The 12,281-nt window shown below is 37.5% G+C and overlaps 1 protein-coding gene across 3 annotated transcripts in view; it reads left to right on the top strand.

The window, feature by feature from the left end:
• The first annotated feature begins 2,698 nt into the window (after positions 1-2,698).
• Positions 2,699-12,281, top strand: part of LOC122058107 (probable LRR receptor-like serine/threonine-protein kinase At1g67720) — a 26,595-nt gene continuing 17,012 nt past the window's right edge. The window contains exons 1-9 of one of the 3 annotated variants that reach the window (XM_042620584.1): positions 2,701-3,100; positions 3,396-3,452; positions 7,235-7,766; positions 8,068-8,573; positions 8,781-8,913; positions 9,043-9,114; positions 9,197-9,265; positions 9,361-9,432; positions 10,023-10,091. In XM_042620584.1, coding sequence (XP_042476518.1) covers positions 7,369-7,766; positions 8,068-8,573; positions 8,781-8,913; positions 9,043-9,114; positions 9,197-9,265; positions 9,361-9,432; positions 10,023-10,091 — 1,319 coding nt within the window. In that variant the 5' untranslated portion in view covers positions 2,701-3,100; positions 3,396-3,452; positions 7,235-7,368. Of the gene's footprint in view, positions 3,101-3,395; positions 3,453-3,542; positions 3,568-7,234; positions 7,767-8,067; positions 8,574-8,780; positions 8,914-9,042; positions 9,115-9,196; positions 9,266-9,360; positions 9,433-10,022; positions 10,092-12,281 lie in introns of those variants that run through there. The other 2 variants (XM_042620583.1, XM_042620585.1) reach the window with 2 other exon arrangements.

The following is a 12,281-nucleotide window of genomic DNA, read 5'->3' as shown; positions in this document are numbered from 1 at the left end:
TATAGAACTCTCTCTTTCTGTGTGTGTGTGTGTGTATCTGTATGGCCCTACTAGTTGATGGTCATTACAACTATTTATAGTCAAAATAAAACCCCAATTTCTATGTCTATTTTTGGCATCCCTTTTCAGAAACAATATTCCCCCCTTCCTTATTTTCCCTGTAGATTCAGAACCAAAGAGAGCCAATGAAGATACCTGAATTCTTGTTCCTTAGTGACTAAGGTTCATACACTAAGCAAATGAGCTGCTAAAATAAAGTTTTCGAAAGAGAAAAATAAAAGATTGGTGGCATTAGCACTCCCTTGGTTTGGGGTATAAAAAGTAAAGGCGCCAAGAAAAGAAAAGAAAAAGCCACACTTCTCTTTTTGTAAAGTTCATTCAGAAAGTTTATCAGCACTTTGATAAAGGGCAAACACATGAACACATCCAGCCAAAGCTTGAACTTTTTTTTTTAAACCTTTTTCCTTGGTTTTTTAAAATTTCTGAACTATCCTTGGATGGCACATTTCTCGATAATTTTCACTTCAATTTTAAATCTACTTCCTAAGTTGAAATTAAGATGACCTAATTATATATGACACGAAAATTTCATGTTATACTAATCTTCTAATGCCTATATTTTTAATTTTTCTACCCACATGACCACCCTTTATCCAATAATGCATCGTCTTCGATGTGTTTGATGTAGATTTACAAATTTTAGAGCACAATCTCTATCTACATATTAATTTAGCCTAACCATGTCCTAGTTTAAATTGACGCTTAAATTAGTTTACTAGTTTGATGAAGAATCTTAGTGAACGTGCATCCTATGATTGGAGGCTGTTCATGTATATGCTAAAATGATATATAGGTACTAAAGGGATATACAATATGTAGTTGGGTTATTTTAATCCGTACCTGTTAGGTAGATTTAAAAATAAAGAGAAACAAAAAATAGTGAAAGTATGCCATGAGAGGTAATCTAAGCATTTAAAAGGCCATGGAGGAGAAGAGGTGATAGGTGAAAGCTTGCTTCATTGGGAAATCACAAAGAAGTATTCATGGGAGAATTTTGAGTAAATATAGGTTAAGTTTTGAGGGCTGGCATAAATTCACCCTCCTTTTTTATCCCCTCCTTGATGAAGTTATACATAATGGCCAGTTGGCCACCCATCAAATTTAGCTCTTAGGTAGTTTACTTAGTTGTGCTACATGGTAGGTCGATGGGGCTGAAATTTTGGTGGGCGTCCCTTCTCATGTGTCAAGTTTTAGCCTAATTAATTTTGTTAAGTGGATATTCAAAAATTCAGAACTACCAAATGGATGCACCCACTCATTAGATAATAATACATGGACAAATATAGGAAAGTACATGAGTAAACAACTAAGGTGGTGTAAGCATCATCAATGGAAAATCTTGGAGGTAGTATTATAAATTTTGGGAGTGGGAGATTTTGATTTTATTGTGAATTAATAGCTTAGTATCTTTTTTTCTTTTGGAGAAAATTAATAGCTTAGTATCAATGGATTAGGAATAGTTAGACAAATAAGTTAATGTATGGATTAAATTATACTACATTTATGGGTTGCCTATTAATATTCTTTACATGATTGAGAGGGTGAGATCTCCGGATCCAACTCCTCTCTATAGAGCCAAGGGGCTAGAGAGCATCCCGAGGTCACCCTTGCAGTGGGACCACTCTCTGGTCCTTGATCTTTATGGAGAGGAATCCTATGAGATTCCATTATCTTTCCCTTTTCTTATAAGGTGAGAAATCCTTACCTTTATCCTCTAAAACAAGATACCCATCGTCAAGTTACACCAAGCAAAATCATTTTTAAAAAAAAAATCCTCTCCAACTTGTTTTGTGTTTAAATTCACCTAACGATGGGTTAATGGTTGGAGGGAAGTTACACCCAAGTAATTGGAGAGAAGCGAGGTCCAACCACTTGTCTTATAACTAATCAATCTTTTGGGGAAACTAATTTTATAATTTTTATTCCCTTATTTATTGGGATTCGCAGTGATATATCTTAGGTTTGCTTTTATTGAAATCCTCAGTAAAACCCATTTGGAAATTGGATTCCAGCTCCTCTCCAAGAACTGGGGCGTCTAACTCCCCAACGGCTCTTTTTTTCACACAAATTCACTATTAGAAACCTGAGAATAACGTCATTAACCTCAGTTGGATTTGTCTACTACAGATCAATGAAGTGTAAATCATGTGTTCAATCTCTGTCACTGTTACGTTATCTGATAGTCATGCATGAAGATGGAGAAGTGTTTTGGTACAGATTGATTGAGTTGAGCTGAAGCCTGAAAGGCTGACACGTGATTCAATTTTGGCTAATTGTATATTCAGCTTCTCTTGAAGATCAATTCTGGATTAGCCCAGATTCACATTGGCATAATCAGATCAGAATTCAATGATTTCTTAAGCAGGTAAAGAAAAATGCCAAAGAAAGAGAGAAAATCTCCAATGTCCTCCTTTGCTGGTTCGCCTTTCCTTTCGAAGCTTTATTACAGCTTTTTTCCCACTGGAGGAGGATTCGGAGCAGCCCAGCTTAAGCCACCATCAGAGAGAGAGAGAGAGAGAGAGAAAGAGAGTGAGAGAGGCCAAACCCACGTGTCCTGGGGGCCATAAAGAATACTGGTGGCCAGTGGGGGGAGTGGGGGCTAAGTTGATTGGATGCTTCATGCAGTAGTGGCCACTGGGAGTAAGCTGTCATCCTTGGCCTTTCTCTCTGTCCTTCTCTTCACTCTTTCCTTCCCCAGACGTTTGAGACTCTCTCTCAAACGCCATTATTCCTTCTCGTATATCTATATACATATGATGGGCACTGGATAATGATAAAAAAGTGAAAAGCTACGAACCCAACTTTTTCCCCTCTTGTAGTTTCTTAAACTCTTTTTTTTTTCCCTTCCCACTCAATCTTCCTTTCTCTGTTCTCACTTCTCAGAATTGTTCACACCAGAGCTCAACTGTGAAGTTCTTTGTTATTTTCATCCTCACTTGTGTAAGAGATGCTTTAACTGTAGAGATGGAGGCGAGGTCTTTGCTCTTGCTTTACCTTTCTTTTCTTTTCTTCATCACCGCGGCCGATGCTCAGATGCCTGGTACGTCTCTCTCTTTCTCTTTCAGTTTCTTTTTCTTCGTTTCCGAAATGCTGTTAAAAGTAAATTTCTGCAAAATACATTCCACGGAAGATGTATTAATTGATTCACGCTTTGATTTCTCTGTAAAATCCAAGGTATTTCTAAGTGTTTCTTTTTTATAATTTATACGTTGTTGTTGATGTTCCCCGTCCGAGTTTTTAGGATTTCTTTGTTCTACTTGAGCCTTATTATATTCAGGAACCCGTCCTGTTCAGTTCTGGTTTTGATATCACCTGTGAACAATTACTTCTTGCAGGTTGGAGCAACTGAATTCACTTTTTGGAAACATTGACAACCCGTTTCGTTAAATCATGTTCGGTTTATCTGAGTTCATATTGTTGTAATGCTTATGATTCTCTTCCTTCTCCCTCCCTCTCCGGTTGCAATGTGATGAAGGACAGCCGGAGGGTTGCGCAAAGTGGTGTAGGGTATTGAAAATTGAGGGTTTTTATGGTTTAAGAGATGTTTGCAAAAAGTGACTGTAACTGTAAATCTTAATCGTCTAAAGAGTAGAGAAAAGTTGATAGGAAGAGTACCTACACTCAGTTTTGACTTCCAAAGATAAAATATAGACAACCACAAATCTTGGACTTAAACTGGGAATTCTAAGAGACTGGAATAACATTCAAATTGGCTATATGACTATGACTCAAATCCTACTCTTAAAAATGGTAAGCTTAAAGGTACTGAAACTGCCCTAGTGTCAGGAGTTGGCGGTGCTGACTAAGTTCAAAATTGATGTGTTTAATACTTCAAAAAGTCCAGCCAGTTTCCCTCCCCCATTTCATGCTCCTTTTCGCATTGGTGTGTCTACTGGACCCACTGATGGCTCCATATGGGCCCCACCATGAAACTCCATTACTTAGATGATCATTGGCTAATAGAATTGCATTATTTCTCTTTTGTAGAATTTTCAGTAGTTGATCTGTAGATTTTTCTGCTATCTGTCTCAGTGGTGCCAGGTACCAACTTCTTGTTTGTTGGTTTTATTTTCTTGTGGTTCTCTGCTTAAGCTACCTGTCATGTGTTTGGCAACACTGTATGGCTAGGGAGTTTTGAAGGGTCTGGCTAAAATTGTTTTTTGTAAATACTTTGGTGGCATGTAAGTTAGTTTTTCTGGACTTTATGGTCCTAAAGCAGGTTTCTTTGACAGCTTTTATCTCAATCTTTTGTTGAAGGATTGATTACATTGCTTGGACAACTTTTTAACATGATACATTAGGTTTTAAATATTCTGATAGGCCCTATTTCTTTTTCCAAAAATCCGAATTGTGTTGACTCCTATTTCTAGTTAAAAACATGTGGCTAAAACTAAAAAAGGGGTTCTTAAACAACCAGCTGGCTGGCTGGCTGGCTGGCTGACTTGGTTTCATTGTACAAGAAAAGAAATGTGTATAATGGTAGTTTGAATTATGTTGTGGTTTTATTGTATAATATTATTTCTGTGAAGCTCATAGATATCTTTCCCCAACTGCTTTTTCTATCAAGGTTTTTTGAGATATAATATATAAGTTAGAAGCCTTATGCAGAGGATGATGAATTAGATGGGTTTTGAATACTGATAATGCTGGTCAATTGGGCAGGTTGTAGCGGTTTAAAATAAAAACAGAAAGGTAAAAGAGAAGAGAAAACTAGGTGTCCTTAATTGCAAGTCCACAAGCACAATAGCAATTAAGCTGCTGAATCTGATTTATCCCATTGGAAAATCGTACAGAGCACCCCTTCTTTTCCTTATACAGAGCTTCCGAAACATAAATTCCCAACATGGAAACTACTCCAAATCCCAAATCCCATTAGAGTTTCTGAAATTTAACCACCCAGCTATGCTGTTTTTCTGCTTGACCAAGACTATAAAAATCCTAATAAAAACTCCTACAACCTCAATTTTAGGATACTTGAGACAACTTATAATTGCCAGAATGCCCTTTGTTTCTAGAAAGTAGGGAGTTTTTTCTTTGACAAGTTAATAAAGCTATTATATTAGGAAAAAAGGGTGCAAAAATGAGTGAGCTAAAACACATACGATCCAGAAACAATATACACATAGACCACCCAATCCTATACAAAAAACCAGAATGCACTGGTATACCCCACCCTATACAACCAGAGTCCCATTGGGATCTAATATAAAAACTACAAAATTTCAAGTTTGAGAGGCCCATCAAGTAACATTCTGATGTACCAAAATTTGCACAGGCACAGAATGATTATTAAAAGCCCTATCATTTGTGGTCTCCCACAGGCACCAAATAATTACTTCAGACTGAGCATCCACAACCTCTTTCCTTAAACCTGCAGCTGCAGGTTTCCCCTACTCCGTACAAGAGCAAAAATCTCCACATAAAGCCTCATTCTTACCCCAATAAAGGCAATAATAGTCCACATGAGAAGCAAAAGGGGAACTGCAAACAGATGGGAAACCGTTCAGCATCTCATAAACAGAAACAATTACAGGTTTTGCAGCCCACTACCCCTTCAGACCAGATGTAAGAATACTATCTTTCCATGTTAAATTGAACCTTAATGGTATAACCTTTACCCAAAATCTGATTTGTTTCGAATGCTAAGCAGAGCAGCCTACTAAGATTTTACTGAGAAAACAAAAATACCATCCCACTTCCAAAATCTTTTATCTGGCTTCTCAGAATTGCAAGTAAAGCTCTTAAGCAGCTCCATCAGGGAATCATATTGTCCCACTTCCCAATTATTTGGATTTTGTCTCACAGTAGAGGCCTGAATCCTACTGTTAGAATGCCCATTCTAACCCACACACAACTTACTCTAGCTAGTGTTTAAAAGGGGGGGGGGAAAAAAAAAGACACCAGTAAACCAATAGTGCATCCTGTATGGAGTATGGACCCATAGCTTGTCAAAAAGCCCTTTGGCCTCCACATTCCTTAGCTTTCATTGCCATCTTCGCTCTTGGATTGCTTTCACAAATAAATTGAGAAATAAATAATCGATCTAATGGTTAATCAATGGATAAGCATTGTAGGGCATTTTGCCTTTGTCCTCATTCATGCTTGCACTACTCCTTCTCTTCCTTCATCAGTTTGCATTCTAGGGTTTGTTCGAGCTTTTCTTTCACCTTCACTGTATGTGTATCAGATTCTTCGCTTCTTCAATAATATATTAGAAATAGAGGACAAGGAATTAAACTTTGTGAGTTATATAAATAAGATATTTTTTTGAGTAGACATTTTATTATTTTAGTGCTATTTCTTTTATTGGGAGCAGAGAAAATTTTATTCATGGGCGAAGGAAAAGAGTTTACCCTGAAAAAGAAAAGGAAAGAAAAGAAGGGGCAATAGTATGGAGAAAAAAAAAGATAAAAGAAGAGAATAAACAGACCCCCATAGAAAGGTCCACACGAACAGCCCATCCCTCATCCTAGGAACATCTGGCACAAGAGAGAAACCTTCTCATCCTCCCTTCTAAGACTCTTAGAAAAACACTAACTATATGGCTAACAATCCCCTACAGATTCCATATTCAAGCCCCACCAAGACCAAGGCAAGAACCGCCGAAGAACTAGCAAACATGAAACTATTAAGTTAAACGGGGACTCGTAATATGCTGTTCCGCCCAACTTTCCTTCTTTAGAACTTGTTAAGCTCCTTCAGTCAAAATGCTGTGTGGATTCTGTGGTGATGCTGGGACACCCCTTTAAAGCCACATCTTTCTCTTACTTCAGCTCTTATATAGAAGTTTGTGTAATTGTCACCACCAGGAAAAAAATAAGCCAAATTTCTTGATCACTTCCAGCACTGATGACGTCATTTCTTCCACCGAAGCTTAATATTATGTTCTTGAATGGGGAAATATTTGACCTTTTATCAGTTTACATGCTTTCATGGAGTTTGGGTCTGTAGATTTAGCCATCCATGCTCAACTGAGGAAAGGAAATCATTGTGCTGCATTATGCACAGATAGGGAAAAGCTGTTTTGAGTCTCTCACTTGGTGTTTGACAATTGATTAGACAGTGTACCAGTTGGTTGAATTATTTGACCTACATAGAATTATTGTACAAAAACATGAAACCAAGATGCAACTATATGGTTTAATGTATTAACTCATTTGATAATGTGAAGCAGGTTTTGTAAGCATAGACTGTGGAGGCAAGGAAAATTTCACAGATGATCTTGGGCTCGAGTGGATTCCCGATGATCAATTTATTTATGGTGAAACAACTAACATATTTGTTGCAAATGAGACTCGGAAGCAATATATGACACTGAGGCACTTCCCTGCAGATAATAGAAAGTATTGTTATTCACTTAAGGTTGTGACTAGAACACGTTACCTTGTAAGGACGACATTCTTGTATGGTAACTTTGACAACAATAATGTGTACCCAAAATTTGATTTATCATTTGGGGCCACTCATTGGTCAACAATTGTGATCTCGGATGCAAATACCATTGAGGTTCGAGAGTTGATATTCTTGGCATCTTTTCCCACAATTAGTGTGTGTTTATCCAATGCTACAACTGGGAAGCCGTTTATCTCTACACTTGAGCTTCGGCAATTTAATGACTCAATTTACTATACAGATTTCGAAAATCAGTTTTTCCTCAGTACATCTGCAAGAATTAACTTTGGTGCAGATAGTGACGCTCCAGTGAGGTATGCCTCAAGTCATATGCTTAAAAGTGTTTATCGTTTGGCTCTTTTGTACTTTCCCTAGTTATGATTGTTTCTTTGGTTATTCGGCCTGTCTGATTGCATCAGAAGGGAAACTATATCAAATATGGATCTATTTGACTCTTCTACTTGCTTCCTAATACATTAATTACAACTGAACGATTCAAAATTTTTAGTTAGAAAAGCTCCCATTTGATAGCTTTTTTTTTTTCCTTTTCTTTTCTCTTAAGTTTCTTTTACTCCTTTATTGTGTCATTTTCTGTAAGAGAATTGTCTTTTTCAGGTATCCAGATGATCCATTTGACAGAATATGGCAGTCTGATTCTTTGAAGAAGGCAAACTATCTTGTTGATGTTGCTGCGGGCACAAAGAAAATCTCAACCACCATGCCCATTGATGTTTACAGAGATGAAAGACCACCTGAAAAAGTGATGCAGACAGCTGTTGTTGGTACAAGTGGAGTGTTGACTTACCGCTTGAACTTGAATGGATTCCCAGGTCTTGGATGGGCATGCACGTACTTCGCTGAAATTGAAGATTTGAGTCCAAATGAGACTAGAAAATTTAGGCTAATCCTCCCTGGTTCACCTGAGATCACCAAAGCTGCAGTCAATATTCAAGAAAATGCTCAAGGGAAAGATCGACTGTATGAGCCAGGGTTAACCAACATATCCCTACCCTTTGTATTGAGCTTCCAATTTCAAAAAACTTCTGACTCATCCAGGGGGCCGCTCTTGAATGCTATAGAGATAAATAAGTACCTGCTGATAAATGGTGGTTCTCTTGATGGTATTTATTTCGTTCCTTGTATGCTGTGCCCTCATGTGCGTAATTTTATTTTTCAGTTATGCCAGAAATACTTGTGCAGACTTTTTGCATGAACAGTAATTTTAAGTCATCGGCTGGATTTGAATCCCTGATTGCATCTTCTGAATGGAATTCTTTGGTCCCAGTGTTAGTCTAGGCATTACTGATGGAATGTTTCATGTCCTACAGGAATAGTTGCTGAAGATCTAGTATCTCACTTCTCAGCAGCAAATTGGGCACAAGAGGGTGGTGATCCATGCTTGCCAGTTCCATGGTCATGGGTGCAATGTAACTCAGATCCCCAACCAAGGATAGTTTCAATGTACTTCTTTTCTCACAGTTCCAATACATTTATCTCGGATTCTGTTAAGACCTAGTTCTGCACCTATCTATCGGATACTACCGGCACTGATTTATGTTAAACCATTTTTGCTGTCTGATACCTTGGCAGTTTTTTGTCAAGGAAGAATTTGACGGGAAATATTCCTTCAGAGCTGACAAATTTGACAGGCTTAGTTGAGTTGTAAGTTTCAAAACACGTGAACAGTTTCCTCATATAGAATCGATTTCCTTGGTACAAATGACTTCTCATCTTATGACTGCAGATGGCTTGATGGGAACTCACTCACAGGTTCAATACCTGATTTTACTGGATGCGTAAACTTGAAAATCATGTAAAAAAAAAAAACTGATTATTTTGTGTGTTATTAGTCATGTTCCCCCATCCTAAATTTTAACCTGGTCATGGTTTGTTATTTCTCTTTGTTAGTCATCTTGAGAACAATCAGTTGAGTGGTGAGCTGCCTTCGTCTTTAGCAGGCCTACAAGATTTGAAGGAATTGTGAGTATTACCCGAAATATCTGTTACTATGAATTCCAAACAGTTAAGGGACTTCATATGATCATACTTTATGGTGGCAGTAGGGAGTATATGTGTTGTAGGTGTTATGAGCCCTCTACTGCTGACTTTAATATGGATCAAAATAATTAATTATTCAGTTATTCCCATCTGCCCCATTCCCCCTCCCCAACCCCAAAAAGAAAAGAGAAAATGGAGAAAGAATTTGTTGCAATGCATGTTTTATCCTATCACTTCTAGGAAAAGAGATCGAAGCAGTTGGGTTCTACCAGCCTCCAGACCCTTTACAAGCCTGCATACATGTGTCAATGTCTAGAGAATTTTTGAATAAGGTCCACTGCTACATGCCTATATAATGAAGGAAATGTGAATAGTAGCTCATATGGAATCTGTCAATGATCCCAAGCATTATTATGAAAATATTTTGTATTTTCCTTTATTTTGCATTTAATTTTTTTCCAGACTAGTATTGTTACCTTGCACATTCTCTTTTGAGTTGAGCTGTATCGAAGAATTTATATATTTGACTTATCGAAGAGGGTCTTTTTTGCTTCTGTTTCTGATGGTTGCAGATATTTGCAGAAGAATAGTTTGTCTGGAACAGTGCCAAGCAGCCTTCTAAAAAAAAATCTGATATTGAAGTGGGTATCTTCTTCTGTACCTGTACAATTGAATTCATGTAATCTAGTTAACATACTGGTATCTTATCTGCTTACTTACATCTTGCTATTTACAGGAGACTTTTGTAGCTGTTTAAATTTATCTTTTCCCTTGCGTGGTAATCTGTGGCATTGCTTTAAGAGTCATTTTAGGTTATCAGTTTCACAAGTTCATTTTAAATAATTGTAAATGGGATAAGATGATTTGCATTCTTGTACGACAAATTTAGGCCATTGAAACCTTGGATCCTTCTGCATATTAGTTGTAGTAAACAAAAACTTGTGTGCGTGCTCTCATAATATTTCTCCATTTTGGTGATTCAAAAACATGAGATTTGAGAAATGTTACCATTCAACGTATAACTTGGGTTACAAGAGATACAGTAAGGTACATTTGTTTTTTTTTTCTTTTGGAACTGTGTGACAATCAAATAACATTCCTATTTATGGGCCTACATACTTATGAGGGAACACAACTAGGGGGAAAGACGCTAGGTAAGATCAACTAACTCATGCATTGCACGTACCAGTCATGATTGTACCTTGAGGATCTGTCATAGTATCCTTATTAAGATTGGTTTTGAAACCTTATTGCTCTTTGAGCTGTAGTGGGAAAGATGGAGAAGACCCTTTTTGTCCATCAATTTATGAAAAAGTATTGTTGGTTATAGGCTTAATGAGAACTTCAGTCGGCCAATCAAAAGAATGTGCATATATGGTAACAAGAAAGCCTAATGCAAAAAAAAAAAAAAAAAAAAAAAAAGATACTCAAGTTGAATGTGCTATGCCTGCTCATAAATTACCAGAATTATAGATATCTATACTGCACTCAAATTATCGCAGAGCAGTGTGGCTAGAAGGATAATACGACTCCCGGAGTGTGAGGAATGAAGGAGATCCAATTCACTTTTGGAGTGGCATGAGCACAAGGAACAGCATTTGACCATGCAACAGAAGGTGGTACAATAGCTAGTAGAAGATAGATGGGTGATTGGGAACCCAGCAAAATCAGGCACTAGAGAAGGAATACAAGTCCAAATTAGTCACAAGTAGAGTACCTTGAAAATATGTAGTAATCCATTTAATAGATTGAACATGAGAAGCAGGATCATGCGTGAACCGAGTAGGATTATTATCAAAAGAAGTGACTGGACAGATGAGTCAAACTCTGAAGAACTAGAGAAGGAATACAAGTCCAAATTAGTCACAAGTAGAGTACCTTGAAAATATGTAGTAATCCATTTAATAGATTGAACATGAGAAGCAGGATCATGCGTGAACCGAGTAGGATTATTATCAAAAGAAGTGACTGGACAGATGAGTCAAACTCTGAAGAACTAGAGAAGGAATACAAGTCCAAATTAGTCACAAGTAGAGTACCTTGAAAATATGTAGTAATCCATTTAATAGATTGAACATGAGAAGCAGGATCATGCGTGAACCGAGTAGGATTATTATCAAAAGAAGTGACTGGACAGATGAGTCAAACTCTGAAGACTGTCAACAATACTAAGAAGTGACATAAGAAGAGGAGGATGGAGTAGACAAGGAAGACTATTTAGCAACAGTACAGATTTACAATCACATGTATCAGTGCAATTAAAGATACTTTTACCTAATTTTCTTCAAGGAAAGCCATTAAATGCGTGAGAAACTTCAATGCCTAAGAAAGATTTGAGAGGAATAAGGTCCTCCAGAGCAAAATCAGAGGCAAACTCAAGAAATGAAATGCAAACGCGAGGCATATTTTGGTTTGAGCCATCATGGAGGAGTGAATGATGCAATGGCTACATGCTGGTTTGACAAACATCACTTTTTCGGAGGCTTAAGTCAAAAGCATGAGAGACTAGTCACCTACCTTTATACTTAGGCCTCATGCCTTTGCAGCTTCATGAGGGTGTCTGTCCAAAAAAAATGCAAGCCTGCTGCAAGATTCCATCTCCTTTAGCTGTATACATGCTCAACTCAACTAAGCCTTTTCCTAACTAAATGCAGTCGACTACATGAATCCTGTTTTTCCATTCCTATTTAAAGCCATATTTATTGTTAAACCCTAAGGCATCCATATTTTTTTATCGTCGATTCCACGTAATTTTTGGCCTGCCCCTACTTCTTTTAGCTCCTCTAATTGCACTCAAACAACTCTCCTTCAACTTGTCACCTATCACACCC

Source organism: Macadamia integrifolia, chromosome 12, assembly GCF_013358625.1.
Source record: "Macadamia integrifolia cultivar HAES 741 chromosome 12, SCU_Mint_v3, whole genome shotgun sequence".
In the NCBI taxonomy this organism is placed as follows: domain Eukaryota; kingdom Viridiplantae; phylum Streptophyta; class Magnoliopsida; order Proteales; family Proteaceae; genus Macadamia; species Macadamia integrifolia.
Note: the sequence above shows the minus strand (reverse complement) of the source record. Positions and strands in the feature narration are given on the sequence as shown.